At 47.5% G+C, this 22,081-nt stretch overlaps 1 protein-coding gene across 5 annotated transcripts in view; it reads right to left on the bottom strand.

The window, feature by feature from the left end:
- Nucleotides 1-22,081, bottom strand: part of ptprga (protein tyrosine phosphatase receptor type Ga) — a 302,814-nt gene that overhangs the window by 102,361 nt on the left and 178,372 nt on the right. For all 5 annotated transcript variants that reach the window (XM_030374883.1, XM_030374886.1, XM_030374885.1 and 2 more), the window contains exons 4-5: nt 15,915-16,063; nt 2,287-2,382 (exon numbers count right to left, since the gene is read on the bottom strand). In XM_030374883.1, the coding sequence (XP_030230743.1) occupies nt 2,287-2,382; nt 15,915-16,063 (245 nt within the window). The remainder of the gene's footprint in view (nt 1-2,286; nt 2,383-15,914; nt 16,064-22,081) is intronic.

Here is a 22,081-nt window from a genome sequence, read left to right as displayed (position 1 = left end):
TGGCCTGTATTGTGTAAGTTGACTTTTACTGGCCTGTGTTGTGTCAGGTGCCAGTTGGTGCTATAGAAATGATGAAAGTCATCGATATATGAATTTAATTTAGATAACGTAAAACTATAGGTTAAAGCTTTAAATCAAGGTCCTTTTACATTGATTGACATTGTACGTTGTGTTTTTTCCCACGTCAATAAAATAATTAATGTAGGAACAATTCTATATAAATGCTGAATTCACTTTGAATTCAGATATTTATATGAAGCTGGTTAAATTACTTCCAAATATTTAAATATGTAAAGGTAAAGTTTGGATGTATTTTCTTATCTGATTACTTTTAGTTCCAACAACCAGATGAAACACACACATAGGGCATATTCCCAATAGTGCCTGATGCTTTAATCAGGAACATATGCGAGGACATGTTGAGGGAGAGCCACCCTGTGCATCTACATCATGTTACCTTAGAGGACATGATAGAACATCAAATCACTGTTTGTTCTGTTGGTAGGAGGGCCTCTGTGATTGTTACAGATCAGTGTGGACACAGCACGGGCCAAAGGGCACTGAGATGCACCAGAAACTATCATACCATCCTCCCCTCGACTGCAACATAGTCATCTAGCTACAGTAGTGGGGGAAAGATAGGGTGAACCTTTAGTGGACGACGCATGTAGCTTTGGACGTCCAGTAAGAGAAGACCCACCGGTGTAGCAGTGGGCCTGTGTTCACTCCTGGAGGTTACTGCAGAACAACTCTGTGTTTGAGCATGTTAAGAAGCGCAGCAGCGAATCAAGAGAAACACCCTTCTGAGGAATGGAGCCCAAACACAAAGCCTGTTTGCATGGCGACAAAAGTGGGTAACTAGGAGAGGACCTAGGAGAGAACCTCAGGAGATCCCTGAAAGCCCAGTTATTGGCAGGGGTTCAAATAAATCTTTAAGGTCTGCCACGGAATGCTTTAATCCCATGTTAACAGAAGCACAGGCTGCACTGTGCCAGGCTAAAGCAAGAGAGATGGTAAAAAAGAGTAAAGAAAACAAATAAAGGGTAAATAGAATGAATATAATAGTAAATAGCTTACAGTGGTGGAGGTTTGGGGGAGGAATATTCTAAACAGAAGATAAGCAGGAGGCACCACCAATTTTGCCCCTTCAGGTAAGGTGAGCATTTTGTTTGACTGCGTTGTGGTTGCCCTTCACCAACCCCGTGGTGTCCAGGGGATGTTCCTCGATCCCCTGCTGGGGCCCTCAGGTGAGGTGTTTCATCAATGTTCACGCACGGGCCTCCCTTACAGCAGTGGACACACTCTGACGAGGGGGACTGTTTGTTCCTTTGTTTCTCAGAGCAACTTTTAAAAATAAATTGAAAACAGCTAGGGGCCTGGTTTGACGCATTCTAGTTGACATGAGGTCGGAGTAGGAGGGCTCTAATTGGAGAAAATTAGTCCTGAAAGGCCAATTTCAGTTTGATTGTGGACAGAAAATAAATGCCCACATATTGCGAGACAATTTTCCCTTTCCCCTTTCCGAGTGAGTTGGAAAGAGAATAAAGCGAGAGGGAGAATATTAACACAGGGTTAATGGGCCAAGTTAAAGCCCACTTAGGCAACCAATGGCCTCAAATGAACTTTTATTCCTGCCAATTGAGAGTGATGGAATTAACAATTATACCAGTACACCCACTATTCAAATCAATGGGCCGAGAGGGAGGAAGAGGGACTAAGTGTATATGAGTGGCGTCCCTTCCGTTGGGGAGTACAGTGTTAAGATATCCTTCCATCGCTCTGCTCCACTTGAACAGTTCATCTCCTGGGCTAGCTCCACAGGGCGAATGTTTATCTGTGGTCAGAAATCCACCTAACCATACATAAACTTAACTCAACGCAATGCCACTTCTACATGTACACATAAAGGTAACACAGTCTGTCATGAAATAGAAGCATTTATAAACTTAACCAACTGAAATCATATCTACTTACCATTTCCGACCTTTCATTTTAGTCCCTGATATCTGAACAATACCTGAACCTAACCGTTTCCCAACCTAAGGGCCAACCAGCTAGTGTGGGCTATGGGATTGGTCGTAATTGGCATGGGAAAGAAATAACGAAAACCCAACACCTGAACGCTGACACACACTTCCCCAAGCTGCTCTGGAGGACCGCTGGACAACGGTTCTGAGCCGCTTACAGACACAATGAATAATGAACCGTGGGCATGAAGGGACCACTAGACCCATATGCCTATCAACAAAAACCAGCTTGGGAACAAAGACCCCATGCAGCGCTCACCTGGAAGAACACGGCCATGGCGGCCACCGTCCTCTTCTCCCGGATGGCCGCGGCTAGGCTGTCGAAGTCGTCCGAGTTGTACATGTAGATCTGCATCTGTTAGGAGAGAGGAGAGAAAGGCGAAAGATGAACACCAGCACGGCCCCCGACCTCATCTCATACATGTTCATTACATGCATTCTTCAAGGGGAAGACTCTCCAGTGGCCCTGAAAGTTCACATCAATCGACACACAATTTGATACGTTATGATGCGTCACAACAACTCAGTACCCAATAGTGTAGCATTTCTCTCTTTTGATCTTTTCTATAAATCATACATTAAATGATACATGATTTAATGTATCATGCATAACTATTGCATATGAAATAGCTTTTTTTTTTTTTTTTGTAGCACAACAATACACCGTATTGACCCCAATACAAAACCAGCCCGATATAAGACCACCCCCCCTTTATCAAGCCCAGTGGCGTGAGGATTAGAGCATGCAGGCGCTCTGTCCTCTTCAGAGGAGAGGTGTGGAGGTGAGTCAAACTGCGGTAGATAACCTTCACTGAGATCATCCAACCCAAGAGTTCATAGGACAGGAACAGGGTGGAACTTAAAGCTGGTTTCACACCGCCGCGCTGAACCCTCCGGCAGCGAGGCGGCTATCAGGGCGGTTGCCGAGCGGCGGTGTGCAAGCACCTCAAGATGTAAACAGTGACGCAGTCTACTAATGTCTGCTATCTGCAAAACACGAAACTGTTAGGGCCTGCTCTGGGGGGGAAGGAAGTAGCATGGAACCAGATGAAAGTATTTATTCCAAGAAACTTAAATCGAAATTGATCGTCTTTATATTTTTCTATTGACATTTAAAAGTTTATAAGACAACCCCACTATCCAGGAAAAACACCTTGTCCCATACATCTTATCAATACGGTACTACTGCAAGTCCACAGATCACTGGCTCCAATGGCCCCAACCCAGTTGCAGCAGATACCTCCCATCTGAACATGACACTGTATTTAACGGAGAAGGCTTTGAAATGGGAATCAAATGCTCAACACCCCTGAGTGAGAGGGAACGAGAGAACAACAGGGACAGGAACATGGAGTCAGAGTGTGTGTGTGTGTGTGTGTGTGTGTGTGTGTGTGTGTGTGTGTGTGTGTGTGTGTGTGTCTGTGTGTGTGTGTGTGTGTGTGTGTGTGTGTGTGTGTGTGTGTGTGTGTGTGTGTGTGTGTGTGTGTGTGTTATGCATGTGTGTGAGATTCTGTGTGTGTGCATATTCATTTGTCCAATTGTTTATATAAAAGCTCTGGCAGATTTTGTTGTGTAGGAGAACACATTGTCTCCTGCCAAAAGCCATGTTCTGTCCCTAGTACTTGCCAAAATCAACATTGTCAATATTACTGGAGTAGCATATTCTGCGGCTTGCTAATCCTTGGGTGTATGGCACAAAAAGCTGTATGTATCCCTTTTTCATCTGTTTGCGCAGCAAACACTGAGTTTTTAGCAGAGGCCAATTCAATAGCTCCAGCAGACTCTGTTCATAAAAGCAATACGCTCCCCTCAATGAACGCTGGAACCGGAGCTCAGAGGAAACAAAGAGGACAATATTATAGATTTGTTTTGCTAATCGAGAGAGAGAGGTTGCAAAGTACTGCAAGGTTAACACAGAGCCAACAAAGATGGACATTGAATGAACAGAGAAGATGAAGCAGTTTGATGGTGGTGAGCTGGTTAAGCGTCCGTTACACATGTAATGACTGCAGCGATCAGAGAGATACCGAATAATCTACTATAACTACTTCTTCTAATGTTACTACAGACAAATGTCGGTTGAGTCCAGAATGGGTTCCACACACAAGTCCTAGTTTGTATGACCTGCGTGATGACTATGATGTTATTGTTGATGATGAGGATGATGTTGTTGATGATGATCATGATGATGAGGATGATGAGGATGATGATGATTATCTTTATGGTTCGGTCTAAACAATGTTGACTTTCCAACTCCCGAGTCCCAAGTTCCAACACACTGGAGCACAGACCTGGCGGCCCCAGCCCCTGGACCACAGCTACGCAGAGCAAACCCCTGAAGCTAGATCTGTTCACCCCTTTATCAGCTCAATTCAAGACCCGAGACTTTAATAAAAGCACTTTGGCTGCCTGCTCCAGGAAGGAGGGGGAGGGGGTTATCTCCATTGTAACAGCTCAAACCCACTTGGTCATCTTCTGAGCAGGAAGTGCTTCAGAATGATGTAATGAGTGATTCTGACGCAGAACACCCCAAGGGTGGGGACCCCCCCTTTGAAACCGCACCACTTCATTGGGACGGGCCTCTGAAGAGGACCATGGGGTCCCAGAGAGAGCAGGACCTGAGTTCAGACCAGACGGGTCTGAGCTCCTCGACCAGGTTGGGTGGGGAGACCGGCCAAAACAAAAGGGTTTCAAACCCCATTCTCCTTTTTATTCCGGTATTGTTTCATAAACGGACAGAAGGGGATGAAATACAAATATGTCTTAAAAATACAAACAAGGCTTTGGGTTGAGCGGCACTTTGAAGAGTGTCAGCAAGAGGAAACGAGAGATGGATATGAGAGAGACAGATCGAGAGAGCGAGAGAGAGAGACACACACACAGATTAAGTAGGTAACCCCCTGTCCATCTAGCTATCAGCCTCCAGGGGGTGTGAGGGTACTCCTGCTGCTGATCCTGCTACTGGGGAGAATAAATGAATATAACGGGCGGGGGGGGGAGTGGGAGTCCGACCGCCTCACAGCCTCTCACACTGAAAGACTCTCCTACCCTCGTCTATTTCTCTGGGCGTTGAAGTGGCAGAGCAGGGGACTCCCTCCACTGCGTGGGGGCGGGCGGGGGTCCACTTGTTACACTGTGTCACGCTTCCTGCCGGAGCGCCTGCCTGGGATATCCAGCGGTCCTATCTGGAGACGGCCCAGCGGGGGGGCTATGCCCGCCAGGCCGCTACGGAGCAAAGGAGCCCCCAATCATCCTAACACCTGGAAGGGTACGTCTGGACTACCTCCACTCTGGGAGGGGACGTCTGGACCTCATATACCTTCACCTCGCCGTCTGAAGCCGTATCGCCTGCAGAGGTGTGATGCTGAGCTCTGAGTCTGTCCCACTATGTCCCCCCTCTGCCCCAGAGAGGAGGTCTGAGTCTGTCCCACTGTGTACAGCCTCCACCACAGAGAGGAGGTCTGAGTCTGTCCCACTGTGTACAGCCTCCACCACGGAGAGGAGGTCTGAGTCTGTCCCACTGTGTACAGCCTCCACCACGGAGAGGAGGTCTGAGTCTGTCCCACTGTGTACAGCCTCCACCACAGAGAGGAGGTCTGAGTCTGTCCCACTGTGTACAGCCTCCACCTCAGAGAGGAGGTCTGAGTCTGTCCCACTGTGTACAGCCTCCACCACGGAGAGGAGGTCTGAGTCTGTCCCACTGTGTACAGCCTCCACCACGGAGAGGAGGTCTGAGTCTGTCCCACTGTGTACAGCCTCCACCACTGAGAGCCGTGGAAGACAGCTGAGATTAAGAGAGCCTATAAACTGGGTCGGACGTGGATCCAGGTAAGTGTGTGCTGACTGATGCTATGCAAACATCAACATATTGCTTCTGCAACCTCCGTGTTTTAGTACATAGATGGGCAGATCAGCACAGCCCTATCCCCCCTCTACCATCGGTCTCAGTCCAGCAGAGACGTGGTCCACAGCCCCCTCCCCCCCCCACACCCTCTCAGGTCTCAGTCCAGCAGAGATGTGGTCCACAGCCCCCTCCCCCCCCCACACCCTCTCAGGTCACAGTCCAGCAGAGACGTGGTCCACATGCAGCATTACTCCGGGTCAGCTGGCACCCATCCAGCACTAACAGGTGGAGGTGATTCATCAGCCAGCATGTGCGGCTGACGTTTTAATACATCATTATTATGGATACTCTGAGTGGTGTTGGGAGGGAGGGGGGGGGGGGGCAGTGGGCCATTAAGTAGAGGGGGGGCTGCTGGAGAAGTTTCTTATTTTGATCCAAACTTTGAAGATCTCCAGTATGTCTGGGGGAAACATTGTGATTTAGTGATTTCTGGGTCACGTCATCATCCCTCACATCGCTCGTTGGTGTGCTGGTGCTGACCGTGTAGCAGAGAAGGATCAGTATCGACAGTAGGAAGATACTGCTAACAAGACCTTTAACGAGTTAATATTTACAACAATAAGAGTACTATAGTCCTGCAACCTTAGAGGTATCAGGGTCCAGTCGACAGTTTTAGAGAGCTGGCATTAATGAAGATGTATATGAGCGTTGATAAGACCCAAACAGACAGATAACGTCATGTGGACTTCCAGCTGTGATAAGCTCTCTGGCTCCTGGCTCTTCCCATCAGTCTCTGAACCAACTCTGAATGACAAGCAATTCATCTGACTTCATGCTTTATTCAATTATGAGCTGGAGGGTGGGAAAGGCCAGAGACAATGGATGGACTCAGTCCTGGAAGGCAATTCCTCAACTTTCTCCATCAATCTCCATCCTTTCATATATAATTAAGTAAGTGCAGGAGTGGAGGGGGGGTGGTGCAAGGGGGCCGTGTTGGAAGTTTGTTTTACTGAAACACGAACACAAAGCATTACTGTTGACTGCTGGCATAAAGGTCAACACAAGCTGCGATGATTTATTTTTCTCTTTTCCTTGACAGGATATTTTCTCATAAATTGGATTGATTCAACAAAGCATTCCAAACATTATCACACCATCTTATTTTCATTCAAACCTAATCAGCAGGTAAAATGTTTGTTGGGAGCAAATCTACTTGAGCAGTCACCACACAACTAGCTTTATTAATTACTAATAATATTAATACTCTACCAGCGCCCAGCAGCAGGTAAATGTCATACTATTTCAAGTCAAACCAGGGACAAACCAATGGATGATTTATGATCATTCCTGTCCGTACCCGTCTAGTAGTAGACCACTTTGCTGTCCACCGGTAGACAGCAGAGTGGTCTAGCCTCCTGGTGATGAGGGACAGGGCAGAACGAGCAGCCAGATGACAAACAGCATTACTGCTCCGGGTGTTAGGGGGGCCTTGTGTGGCTTCCATCTCCTCCCTTTCCTCTCCTCCTCTTCTTCCTCTCCTGCTCAATCTTCTCCTCCTCCCACTCCTCCTCCATCTCCTCTCCCTCCTCCACCCCCTGCCACGCCTGCTCTGCCCTGTTTTAGACTGCCCCCCAGGGGTGGGGGCTTATCTGAGGATGATGGGAGGTGGTGTTCCCCCCCCCCCCGCCACAGGGCTCAGAGAACTGATCTAAACCTCCTGGGGCAAGTATCCCCGCAGGATGGGCTTGTCCTTACAACCCCTGTCTGTGCATGTGTGTGTGTTTTTCTATTTATATGCAGACTTCTGTCAGCACGTGTGTGCCTGTATGTGTGTGTGTGTGCCTGTGTGTATGTATGTGTGTGCGTGCCTGTGTGTGTGTGTGCATGTGTGTGTTTGTGTGGTTCAGACCCCCTTGCCCTCGCCACTAGAGAAGAAGAAAGTTGGTCCATGAAGAACAACGGCAGGGGACTGAAGTCACTGCTGGCCATCCTCCGTGTATTCTCACAGCTCCACCTTCATCTCCACCCAACCACCTCTTCCCCACCCTGCCCTGCCCTATCTTCATCCTGGCACTCACAAACACACAAGCCCGCCTAAACGCATTTTCTTCAAAGTAGGTCAGAGTGTCACCACTGGCCTTTTTTCAATTCCCCTCCATGTTCCTCACGCGGCAGAAGGAGTGTGTGGCGCTGCTCGCTTTGTGTGGGAAAAAAGTCTAAAACAACGACACAAAAAGAACAACAAAACGAAAGATTCATGTGTGTATTTGTGTGTGTGTGCGTCTTTGCGTGTGTCTGTGAGTCTGTGTGTCTGTGTGTGTGACTGTGTGTGTGTGTGTGTGTGTGTGTGTGTGTGTGTGTGTGTGTGTGTGTGTGTGTGTGTGTGTGTGTGTGTGTGTGTGTGTGTGTGTGTGTGTGTTTGTGCCACTGGGTCTATGTCTGTGCATGTGTGTGTGTTTGCGCGATTGTGTGTGGTTGCACGATTGTGTGTAGGTCTGTGTCTGCGTCTTCCCTTCACTTTCTCCCAGCGCTGGCAGGTCTATGAATTACTTTTACAGTGTGCTCATACACACACTCCCTCTTTTTGGGGACGGACGCTCATGCAGTCAGCAGACAAGCAGAGAGACGGATGCGATCTCAGACCGGTTGTCTTCAATTAGCTTTGAAACATAAATGTTAAAAAACGAGCAGGAGGAGCGGAGCGATGGAGAAAGAGACGAGAAGAGTATGAAAGAGACGGGACCTGACAATAAGATAAGCAGATCAGAAGGGGCGGGGGCCTAATGAGACCACGGCAGAGAGGGAGGGGTGGGGCTGCTGTCATTTACTGATTATTTATTTGTTGAGTGTGGGGAGGGGAGGGGAGGTAATTACTGTTGTACTCTGCAGTCACAGGGAGAGAGAGGCAAACATTTCCTTTGTTCCAGCGCCGGGCAAGCGGCGCGGCGCGAGCTCTACTCCAGCCGACAGTGATTTAGAACAATTTCCCCCTTTCCCTTCGTCCCGCTGGCATGTTTTCATTGTGTTGCCACTCATCCAGACAGCTGACGGCATGCTGCTGACACCCACACACGCACACGGGCATGCACGCACACACAAACGAAGGCACGAATGTATGCATGCACGCACGCACACACGCATTCACTCACACAGGACTAACGCAAGTAAGCACGCACGGACAAACACACGCACTTACAAAGCATGTGTTCTCCGTGCTATTGGATGATGGGATTGTTTTCTTACCAGAAAGAAGAACTAAAATGCCTTTAGATGCAGAGGCATCATATGATGAGTACCCATTAACATCCAGTAACACTCAAACGTAGAGATGCACAGCAGAGGCTGTCATCTCCAGCCGACCACAGTAGCATTTGAGCTCCTGTATCCTAGCTTCCAGATGAGAGGCCATGAAGGGAAGAACTCTCTGAAGCACAGAGAACCTGGTACCTCCTAGGAGAGGAGAGGAGTGCACTCCATGGACACCTAAGAGCACTCCAAGGACAGCAAAAGTTTGACGTCCGGATGATGTACCCTGAAAGACATGTCCCTCACTAGGGCTGCATCCGAATACTTAGTACATACTATTTCTGTCCAGTGTCTACTACTTGACCATACTACACTTGACTGTGTAGTACGGTCTACAGCTATGCGTAGAACGCCTCCGAACGCTTCCGAACACCGCCTAAACTCCACCGGATGTTTGGAGATGACGTATCTCCCCCCAGATGGCGGCAAAATTGACCTGTTTTCCGTCTTGTTATCGTTGCTATTAAATAAAAAATGTCTCTTTCTACGCGAATGGCTCTTGAAATGGATATCGCTGCTAGAAGGCGTCGTCATCGGTCATCTCGTAGAGCGACTTACCGGCAGGTTATGATGTAAATATGTGGACATTTGGTAAGTCATTTTTTTGGAATAATAATACATTTACAGTTATTTGTTACTCCGTGAAAAAGACGATTGAAGTTAATTTTTCCTTTTTTATTGAACACACACACACACACACACACACACACAAATAAAAAGCCGCTGTTGGTGGTGTCGGGTCAGCCATCTCTTCTTCGTTTGTTACCAGACTCCGGTTGCATTGTGGGATAGCGTAGTGAGGTCCGTGGTTTACTTTGGCGGTAGTACACATTCGGAAACGTCTTCCGTACTACAGAATGTGTACTGAGTATTCGGACGCCCTATATTTTTCGCATACTACAAAATGCATACTATATAGTATGCAAGTATGAGTATTCGGATGCAGCCTAGGTTTCCAACGACAGGCAGAAACCCGCTCTACCTCCTGACTGTAGCTCAGGAGGTAGAGCGGGTTGACTTGTAACTGGAAGGTTGCTAGCTCGTCTCCATGAGCAAGACGCCTCTCCCTGAGTGCTCCTGACGAGCTGACTCGGTATGTGAATGTGTTTAGGAATGGTTGTTAGTCGTTTTGGTTAAGCGGCAGCAAAATTCCTTAAATGTAAATGACATGTCCGGTGGTCCTGCGGTTGCTAGGATCTCTACTGGGCCCAGGTGGAATGGGCCATGGCATGTTTGGCAAGCCTCGCCTCATTACGATGGCTGTGTTTCTGTAATCAAAGCTAATTTAATGAAAGGCTTGTAGGGCAGGGATTCATAGCGTTGTAAAAACGAAACAAAGCCAAACAAAGAGTTGTGGGTTCAAAGACACTAAACAACGCGCAAAATAAACTTTTATCACGGCAATTTATGTTCCCAAGGAATAACGGTGTTTGACAGATTAATATCCTGTTTATCTTGGAACTACGAATGACTAATAGACGTGTCAGCTGCAGAGGAGAACCGATACGGCAGAGGAGAGGGCCCGGGGCCAAGATCCACACGGTACACCGTGGCTCCTGGACCGGACAACATGCTGCTGACAATACCAGGGTTCATGAACGGTACGGTGATAATAAATATGTAGACACACCAGGGTTCATGAACAGTATGGTGATAATAAATATGTAGAAAAACCAGGGTTCATGTACTGTACGGAGCATTAATACTATGCATGTTTTTAAGGCCCTGGTTCATGCAGTGTATAGTGAGCAGTAATTCCTGCACGTGTTTTTAAGGCCATGGTCAATGTACTTAATGCTGAGCATTAATACTAGACAGGTTTTAAAGGCCCTGGGCCATGTACGGCATGGTGAGCAGTATTACTTGCACATGTTTCTAAGTTAGAGTAAGGTCTGCTGCTGACTTAGTTTTGCGATGTGCATAATGTGCGTTGCCGTTGCGAATTCACATGTTGATGAGACGCAGACGTTTGCAGATTCATTGTGTGCCGGCTCGGCGGGTTTCTTAGCCTCGGTGGCGGGCGACGCGGGGATGCAGCGATTGGGAGGCAGCGGCAGGACTAAGGAAAACAAACAGTGTGAATGCGGCAGTTAGCAGACAAACGGGCAGAGGGATGGAGCCGCTGCCCTGCTGTTATCATTATTCATCTGATGATTTAGGGCTGGGATGTGCTTTCCATTTCCCACGCAGCAAAGGTTGATGGGAAATAAAATCCCATTCATCAATGACACGTCTTTATCTGTGAAACCTGCGGCAAGGCGAGGAGCTGGGTGTACGCGTGTGTGTGTGTCTGTTGCTGCGTGTGTCTTTCTGTGAGTGTGTGTGTGTGTGTGTGTGTGTGTGTGTGTGTGTGTGTGTGTGTGTGTGTGTGTGTGTGTGTGCGTGTGTGTGTGTATGTGTGTGTGTGTCTGTGAGGAGACCTGCGTGTGCGTATTTGTGGGGCTGCATGCGTGCCTGTGTGCGTGTGGCTGTGTGTGTGTGTCGTGCGGGAATGAGAACCGGCATTGGTGAGATTGTACAGCCACACATACCAACAGCCCGCCACCCTAGTTCCTTAGCCCCCCTATCGAGTGTTAATTTACAGTGCCGCTCTTATCTAGGCAGGTGGGTTTAGGTTGGCAGAGCAAGTTGCGGCGCCACACACACACACACACACACACACACACACACACACACACACACACACACACACACACACACACACACACACACACACACACACACACACACACACACACACACACCTCCACACCCCTCTCTCGCTGCGCCCCCTCTTCTTTTCATCCTTCACTCCTCTCGTTTATCACGTTTGGTTCTTGGGAGGGGGGGAGATAAAATAAAAAGCCCCATGCTTGGCGAGAACCTGTGAGACCGGATGAATGGAGCGGGGAGACGGAGCTGATAAGGCTCTGCTCTGAGGGCTGGGGGCTGCACCACACACAGGAACGGACCCCTGATCCCCGGGAGGAGGCTCCCGCTCTTAAAGCCGCTCCCCGAGACGCACTTCAAGACCCTCTGCAAGACGCTCTACAATACCCTCTGCAAGAAGCTCTACAAGAAGCCCTGCAAGACGCTCTAAAAGACCCTCAGCAAGAAGCTCTACAAGAAGCTCTGCAAGACGCTCTACAAGACCCTCGGCAAGACGCTCTACATTAAGACCCTCTACAAGACGCTCTACAAGACACTCTGTAAGACGCTCTACAAGACGCTCTACAAGACACTCTGTAAGACGCTCTACAAAACGCTCTACAAGACACTCTACAAGACACTCTGTAAGACACTCTACAAAACGCTCTACAAGACGCTGTACAAGACGCTCCCCAAGACACTCTAAAAGACGCTCTACAAGACGCTCTAATAGACGCTCTGTAAGACTCTCTGATTGGAGCCGATCTTCTTCGTGAGCAGCACAGAAGTTATTGGTTGGTATTTTACCTTTATGGGATTTTTACTCTTATGGTCAATCAAAAAAAGGTAGTGAAAATGGAAGATGTTGGAATTTAGCAAATAGGCTGAAGTATCATCCCGGCAGAGAGGATTTCAAAGCGCCGACAGCCGGACCAGAGGGGTTATTGTTGTAGCTGAAGCGTTGTCAGGGTTCAGCTTCCAGGCAGCGGTGACAAGACTCACGCTCCCAGACACTCACTGACGCTGTGAGTCCCGTCCAACAGAAAGGCCCGACGGGCCACACAGCCCAAACACAAGCTAAACTTGTTCAAACCAACTTTATTTGCTGATATGCATGACGTGTGAGTCAATTTTGTAACAATAGGAACAATACCAATTTTCAAAATGTTAAACGTTATAATGATGACCTATGCCTAAACCTTGATTAGCATTGAGAAATCATTAGGCTAACTAACAGCTATTAGGCAAACTGAAAACAGCCATGCCATGGTGATGTGGGGCTATTTTAATTCCAAAGGAGTAGGGGACTTCATCAGGATGCATAGTATCCTGGATCCATGAAATAACTGGCTTTTAAAAATAAATATCTGCCTGCTTCTATGGGAATTTTACATGGGTGTGTCTATACTTATGCACCCTGTATTTTAATGGAGAACATTTATTTATTTAAGATACATTATTCATTCACAAATTAAAATGGTGTCCTTATAGATTGGATTGTTCCTCATTTGTTTAATTAAGGCATTAAGATCAATTTCCACAAGATCAACTTTAGCATGGGTGCCTAAACTTATGCCTACCACTATATTTGTGTTTTCTACAAAATAGCAAAGTCATATTGCATATAATAAATCAGTGGTATTATTCTCATTATAAAGACACAAAGGTTGATGCAGCAGGTGTGGGGGAATGAGGGCCACTACTTCATTATGCCATTCAAGGGCCCAATTACACTACCATTACTTGATGGAAATTGAATCACACGTCAATCATGCAGGGCCCTCTCCCAAGGAAGAGGTGGCCCCTCCCTCCTCTAACGACCACTCCCCCTCTTTCGCTTGCTTTCCCACTTTTCATAAGTGTAGATAAAACCTCAGGCCTGTATTGACACATTTCTAATCTGTTGAGCTGCTGAGCAGTTTTTTACCAACAAAGATATATAAATGAATGTATGAATGTGTTTGTGGTTGGGCTAGTGTCACCCTCCAGGTGTTCTTGCTCCAGTTGTTAAGGCCTCTCTATTGTGTTGTCCAGACGTCTGTCCTTTTGCATGCATATGAGCTCTGTGTCTGCCAGCCTCCTCTCCCACTCCGGCAAGATGCGCTCGCAGCACAACACAGATAACGTTCTCCAGTGTACCACCACGCTAGATCCCGTGCCAGACCAAAGCAATCAAGCTCTGCTCATATCTCATTGCTGTTGAGCCCTGACGATGGTAGCTGGGCTGTTCCATCGAGCGGGCTTCCCCCCCCACATCGTGTTCGGTCCCCCCCCCACGGCGGGCAGAGGGGCTCTTACAGGAGCAGGCGGTGCTAGAGGCTACACAGTAACCGGGGTTCGATTCCTGCCTGTGGTCCTTTGTTGCAAGTCTTCCCCCCATCCATACATTCATGTCTTACTCACTCTTCAATAAAAAGGATAAAACCTTCAAAAATAAATCTTAAAAAAAACTATGCTATACTTATGCAATACAAGGACACAGAGCCGTATGCGCTCATAGGGGAAACTTCAGCAAATCAATCCTGAGATTGATCCTCACGCAGCGGCCCGCGTGAGGCTGTTTGAAGATGGATGATGGGGCCATTGGACCGCCCCATAGAAGGCCTTGTAGGGGGAAGTCTTTTCGAGATGCGGGGGGGAGAAATATTCAATCAAGGACTTGAACTGTCAGCACAGTGGACTACCAAATGTCAAACAATACATATTCATCCGTTTGGCGGGCTGCCGCGCGGAGATGGCGCTACGTCCAGACCAGAGATGGCTGACATTCTGCACCTTCAAGGGAATGGCAAGGGAATGACAGAAGGCCCCCCACACACGCACACACACACACCAGACACACACACACACACACACACACACACACACACACACACACACACACACACACACACACACACACACACACACACACACACACCTCCCCCTCCCCCACCACACACACACACACACACACACAAACACGCACACCCACACACTTTACTCTCTATAACACACTCATGCAACACACACACACACACACACACACACACACACACACACACACACACACACACACACACACACACACACACACACACACACACACACAATTTTATTCTCTATTAAACAGAAACACAAACATGCAACACACACACCCACCTTCTACTTGATCTCTCCTTTTTCTATGATACACAAACACATTCATTCGCACCCATGCACACACACACAAAATATTGAACATAGAATCGGACAGTAGGTCCGGTATTGACCTCCTCACCTGATGTGTGTTGCATACTGAATGGAGTCCCTCACTCAGTTGTATGTGTACATCATGGGGGTTGTATCCAGTGTTTATAAGGATGTGTATTAAGCTGCGCTCGAAGGCTTGCTGCTTCCTATGGATAGGCCAGGGCCCAGGGGAGCAGCCAGCTATAGCACAGCGATAGAAGAGCTGGACGGCCTTGCAGGGGCGCCGAAAAGGGGAGGTAAAGGAGACGGATTCTAGGGGCCCATGATGGAGGGGGGCCCAGAGAGGCCCCTAATGATGATGAAATTATAATACATAAAAAATAATGACACTAAGTTTCATTCTTTTCATGGGGCCCAAAATCCCTAGCGGCGCCCCTGCGGCCTTGTAATCCTCAGGGTAAATCAATGCTCCTTACAACATGTACACTAAAGCCTGTTCACACCTGTTAGATCCACTTTGACACATGGGAAAGAGGTCTGTGCTTTGCAATAAATATCTTACTAACATTGTTTGATACAATATTTCTGTAAAAAAAATGTAAAATACAAAAAAATGTATACTGATAATAATGAATAGTTTTTTTTATTATTTGAAATATTTATATATATATGCTTATGATTTAACAATTTTAGCAGTGATATCATGTTCTGTGTTCCGCTGGGGGGCACCCAGGTGTCATGTTGGGATATGAGAAGCGTTTTCATGTTCTATCTTCCTCTGGAACAACGACCCCCCCCCCCCCCCCCCCCAACACAGTGGCTGACCTCCGAGGGCACACATCCCCCCCGCCCCCACCCGCCTCAACTCCAAGTACCCTCCCCCCCCCGAACCCCCCGCTGACCTCTGCAGGGTCACATCCCCAGCCCACCGTCCTCACCTCCACGGGGTAGCGGCGGCCGTTGACGCTGTGCTCCGAGCCATCCGAGGCGTTGCTGGGCCCCCAGTGGAACTCCACCTTCTCCGCCTTGAACCTCCCGGGCAGCCCGGCGCCTCGGACAAAGTAGTCGTCCCTCAGCATGATGGCCACTGAGGAGGGGCAGAGGAGCAGAGGAGAGCGGCGTTAGACCCACGCTCACACGGAGGGGAACAGAGGGGAGACGGAGGGAGGACAGAAGGATGAAAGGGGGAAGACAGAGGGGAAACAGGGGGGAGACAGAGGGAGGAGAGGGGGAAGACAGAGGGAAGAAGGAGGGAAGAAGGAGGGAAGAGAGAGGGGAGACAGAGGGAAGACCGAAGGAAGACAGAGGGAAGACAGCTTGGTATGCCAAACCCATAATGTATGTTTATAAATGTTGTATTTGTTGATATTATGGCATTGAAAAACTCTAAACATTAGCAGCTCTACAAAGCCATTGTAACAATTGTGCAATGTAACTTTCAAAAGATAAAATAAAATGTAAATTGAATATCCAAGACAGTGTGTGAAGTGCTGTGCTATTTAGCTGATCTTCTTACACAGAAAATAATGGCGCGTTTCCACTGCAGGGTGCGGAACGGATCGGATTGCAAAGGTGCGGATCGGGTCGCGTTTCCACCGCCAAAAGTGGGCGTGACCCGGACTTTGCCGTACCCGTTCCGGCCTCGTTCTCGGGACTCCTCCGTTGGGGTACCGAAAACGAGAGGAGACGCCTGAAAGGGTCCCGGGAAATTCTAGCTACACACCCCCTCCGTTGGTCGACAGAATCATCACTTCCGGGTGACGCGGGGATAAAAACAAACAAACAGTAGCCTTGAGGTATTATTCTTTACAATTAACATGTCACGTAAAACGCTTGCTTGGGCGAACAAGGAGGTGGAGACGTTCGTCTGCATTCTTGGGAAGGAAGACGTTGCTTACGATGTTTACGTAGCTGCAGCGGCATTTGACATCCGGCCTACCACAAAGGGTACTGTCGGCAGTGGAAAGGTGACCTCGGAACTGAGCTGGGCTATACCGCCCCCTCCCTACCGCACCTTTGCGATCCGATCCGTTCCGCACCCTGCAGTGGAAACGCGGCATTATAAGCCCTTGAAGTTGGGCCCATTGCTATCCAATCACACTCCATGATGGATCACTCATCCACTAATCAGTGAGCGAAAATACATCTGAAGAACCGAGATCATTGCTTTCCCGTCTTGACAGATGTTGATATGGACAGGGGCGATTCTAGGTAGTGTGGGGGCCCTAGGCAGAGGGGGGGGGGGGCTGTATGGAGCGATTGTTGACGGGGGGACGGGGCGGGGTGGAGCGATTTTTTTTTTTTTTTTGGCTCTCTTTTTTGGCTCTCGGGGCCCCCAAACAATTGCGGGGCCCCAGGCAGTTGCCTGGTATGCCTAATGGGATGCGGCGCCTCTGGATATGGATACTCGTTCACAGTTACAAACGTCCGAAGTTAGACAGCTCATAACTGTTTGGACTGCTGTGGCGATGGGAGAGTTTCCCTTCAGTTAACGGCAGTTTGTTTGACGTCATGTTGTGAACTTTGACGACAACACGGTGGCCATCAGCTGCTCTTCTATCCTCACAGCTGCTTGGTGAATCGTGGAATACTACGATGCTAACGCTACATAGTAAACAGCCGAACACTACGATGCTAACGCTACATGGTAAACAAGGTTCTTCTTCCGCTGCAGCTAAACCACCTACCCCATTCAAATGAATGGTTGAACTGGTGTTTTCACCAACTGATCGTCAGGGAAACGAGCCGTAAGGAACATCTCTGATTAAGACCCCCATCAGTAAAGAATAACCTCCATAGGCCCACGTTTGGAAATTACGTGTGACTAGTGACTTGACTTAAGATTTGTTTTTACTAGTCTAGTCTCTCACTAAATCTAAATGTCTTACAGGTGAAAAAAACAGAAAATGCCCGTCCCTTCTTTCAAAGGCTTGCTCCCATTTAATTTAATCTGCAATAGGCCTATATGTTATGATGGTAAGCCAAACCTCTTACTGTTGTAACTTGGCAGGCAGTGTTGTGCCTGAACACGTTCAAATTTTGGGCGAACGTGAACTGAACGTACTGTATTACTGCCTGATGAACGTTACTGTGAACTCGTTCATTCTGGTGTCTGTGAACGGCACGCTCACTCGGTTTAACTTCGTTCAATAGGGGGACTATTTGTTTACCAACACGGCGGATGCGCGGGCAGAACACTGTGTTGTTTGACCGGTTGCCATGGTTATCTCCGTGTGGTTAATTTGCAATTGCAGTGTTGTCAGCTTACTGTTGCATTAAACTGTCATCAGAAAACGTGGTTATATGCTATAGACCCTATAGTATCTGTCGTATAAAGGCTGGGAAGAATTTCAAATTGAAAATATGTACACTTTATGTTGAAAGTATAGACCGCCGCGATTCCCATTGAAACGAATAGTGGTATAGTGGTGATTAATCTTCAAAACGGGAGCTGTTAAATTGTGAAAAATGAATTAAACTGTAATCAGACAACGCGGTTATATGCTATAGACCCTAGAGTATCTGTGGTTAAGGCTGACACGGATTTCGAATTATAAATATGTACAATCCATAACGTTAGCTCTCTGGCTCATAGCTCTGCGGACTAGAATACCTCCATCATTGCTTGTTTGTTTGGAAACGGAAAGGGGGGCTGTTTACACTTGTTTGTAGTCTTTTCGCTCGGTTCTCCGTCTCAACAGTAGGGCTAGAACCGAGCGAAAAGACTACAACCAAACCTGAACATCCCCCCTTTCCGTTTCTGGCCAACGAGCAATGAGTCTTCCAACAGAAATCAATGGGATTTACAAAATGCACTAAATGTGCAATAAAACACCATAGAAACTGTATTTTTCGCTATGATACTTGTTTCAACCACTCTATTTCATCCTAGACAAACCACAAAAGGAGCTCAATGTTCAAAACAGCGGAAAAAAAATAATAGCTCACAGCAACATATTGAAAAAAAAAAACTATGAACTAGTTCATTTTTTGGAACTGTGAACTTACTTCAAATTTTTGAACTATGAACATTTAAAACTATGAAATTTTGAACTGAACTTTGAACTAGTTCACGTAGAAAGTGGACTTTCCCAACACTTTTGGCAGTATGGATGAACAGCGAATCCACATCATCATTATGTACCTCTAAGTGTATTATCTTTTAACCGCATATAAAGGTGTGGTTTGGGTCATTTTAAGATATCCAAGTTGTACCAAAAAACGTTGTGCATAGAGCAAGAAATAGCAGGTTTGAAATGATTGATTATTCATCCATTTACCTAGAGAGATGAATGAGCACACTTAAACACACATCCAGGAATGTACTCTACCTCTGGCTACGATTATAAGTACCTATTTCCCCTCAGGGTGAGTGGTCAAACTTTATTCCTAAGGAACTGTCATATGTTTGACCTCACTTAATCAATAAATGCAATCAATGAGAGTGCCCGGTTAAGGACCCCCCCCCCCCCCCCCCCCCCCCCCCCTCCCTCTCCCCAGTGTCATGAGGCTCACCAGCATTTCCATCAGGTGATCAGTCAGACAAAACGCTCAGCTGTCGCTTCTAAAAAGCACAGCGCGTGATCCATAATTCACCGGCGGAGCAGGGGGCCATTTGTCTTGTTAACAATGCATTATGGAGCAGGCAGAGCCGGCACACCGCGCTTGCTGCTCACCTCGCCTTTTGTTTTTATGTTTGGTTTCTGCACCGCTTGTCCTCTCAAAATGTTATTTCAAGGTTTCTGAGTCGATTCCATTTCCATCATTTTGGGGGACAGGGACCGGGTTCTTAACGTGGCCGGGGGGGCGTGAGGGGACCGGATGAGCGGTACGGCTGAGTACCCTGCAGACTGCATCTCAGCCCGTGCGGCTCTCAGATCCCAGACCTCATACACCATTCCTCTGTGCGAACACAACCATTGTAATTTGGAGTTGTACTAGTGTACTGGGCCTTTCCTCCCAGCAGCACTGGTGGACCACCTCTGATCCCACAGCATGTGGGCCGTTTATCACTAGCCCCGTTTAGTAGACACCTTTAACCAAATCAATTTATAATTATAACTACAAACAGTTGCAAGTGGTGAGGTTAATTGCGACTTTTTCCAACAATTACAGCCGTTTAGAAAAAGCAATCACACCAGCTTGTGGTTGACTAGAGACGGGGCTATCTCTACTGCTAGAGGCAAGTGATTCATGACTACTGACCTTACCCTCCTCCCTTGACTGATTTAACTATTCCCTCAGTCCGAAGGATGCTTTCTCATCACAGAGGCAAGACATTCATTGCCAGCCCGGTGCAGGATAGGACGTTTCTCAAGGTCTTTGCGGCTCCATCAGTAAGGAGAGGGCGGCCGGAGGGCAGGACGGACCGCTGAGAACAGCCCCTTCTTCTCCCTTCCCTCTCCATGGGGTTCCTCCACCTCCTTTAGATCAGTCATTCCCCACATCCTGAATTTGGCAGTACCACAGGGACTCCAGTTTCTAGTCTTTCCATTACTCTGTACATGTATATAATTGTATTATCGCCACGCTTCAGGCGAACACTTTGGCCCTTTCATCGGCCGGGTTTAACTCAATGGGATGATGCAGGGTGCAGAAGAGACGCCTGTGCCACAGGATGGGGCTGAAAACAATTCAGGCTCACCACAAATCTCTGACTTCTCAAAGTCAAAATTAGAACTCAGCATTCCAGCCAAAACCTCAAAGGGCTGGAGATGATCAGCTCCTGTTTGATCAGGGAGACATGACCAAACAGCCTAATCCTGCATCAGCTAAAGAGGTTGGCTGTTTCGCCACAAACGCTGACTCCACTGCTCACCGATCAATAACTGAAGGCTTTCCCAACATTAGCAATTAGAGTACGTCTCCGCCCCTTGCTATTCGCAGAGGGCCATTTGCAGCCAGTAGTTTGTTAGGTGATTAAGCGGCTGTTTGGTTGGCCTCAGCCTGCCAGTCACTACTGCTCCAAACTACAACAACAATGATATTAACACGTTGTAATATTTTAAGTAGTAATATTGTTCATTATATTATTTATATCAGTCACTATTGCTCCAAACTATAACAACAATGATATTAACACATTGTATTATTTTTTGTAGTAATATTGTTCATTATTTATTTATGTTATCAATCATAATATTACAATAATTTTGATACTAATCATCTATAACATAATCAGTTCTGCCATGTCTTACCATAAATGATTGAACATGAAAGCTTATTCTGCACAACACAGTAGCGTGCTCCTGATGCAGAGTGCTCGCATTGTGGTAACTAGGTGGCTGTTTGCATTCTAAGCAGGTCTGTCAATAGTGAAGCAAAGCCACCTGTGGCCTCCTGCTCTCAAAGCATTTCAGATCCCGATGCAGGCACACACAGCGCCGGATCATCCATTTTAGGGACAGATTAAAATGGTGAAAGATACCTGTGGCTGACAAGGAAGCTCTGCAAGGTGCAGTTGTGAGTTCCAAAGCAGCTGGCAGAATTACAAAAACGCTATCAGCCACAACACAAGTTTACTAATATGGAGACATTGTGTCTGAATAAGCGGGTAAACAAGGCCCCACAAATGGCTTGTGACACACTGGATCTGTCTGGGGTCTAAATAAGAGGTAGCAGGCTATACGTCAAACCCTGGACACCGAGCAACACCCGAGTTCACAAGGGGTTTTGGTTTATGACTGAGATGCCAATACTAATGCATGCACTTTATCTAATGAAAAGAAAGTGCAAAATACAAAATGATGTCAGCATGTTCAACTACTGGACATTTCCTCCTCTACACCAAAGGTTTGTCTTGATATGATTTCAATATGCATTATTACAAATGAATGGGTCTAGAGCCTCCACAAGGAGAAAAAGGAACCATGGATTACGCCCTTTCCCTCAAAGACCCTCTGGAAAATGTTGTTGACCATCACTGCTACCCAGTCCACCTGCTGCATGACTGGAAGAGGGGACAGCTGCAGGGCATGAGGCCACAAGCCTGTTGGCCTACTGCAAAGTCTGAACCTCTCCCCTGGAGGAGGGACTGTACGGTATTCAGCCAGGAGGCCTGAAGAGGCCGACAGGTCATACAGAGCCATACTGCTCCGCCACTGCT

This window comes from Gadus morhua, chromosome 13 (genome assembly GCF_902167405.1).
Source record: "Gadus morhua chromosome 13, gadMor3.0, whole genome shotgun sequence".
Taxonomy (NCBI): Eukaryota; Metazoa; Chordata; class Actinopteri; order Gadiformes; family Gadidae; genus Gadus; species Gadus morhua.
The sequence above is the reverse complement of the archived record's forward strand: the minus strand, read 5'-3'. Positions and strand labels throughout refer to the sequence as shown.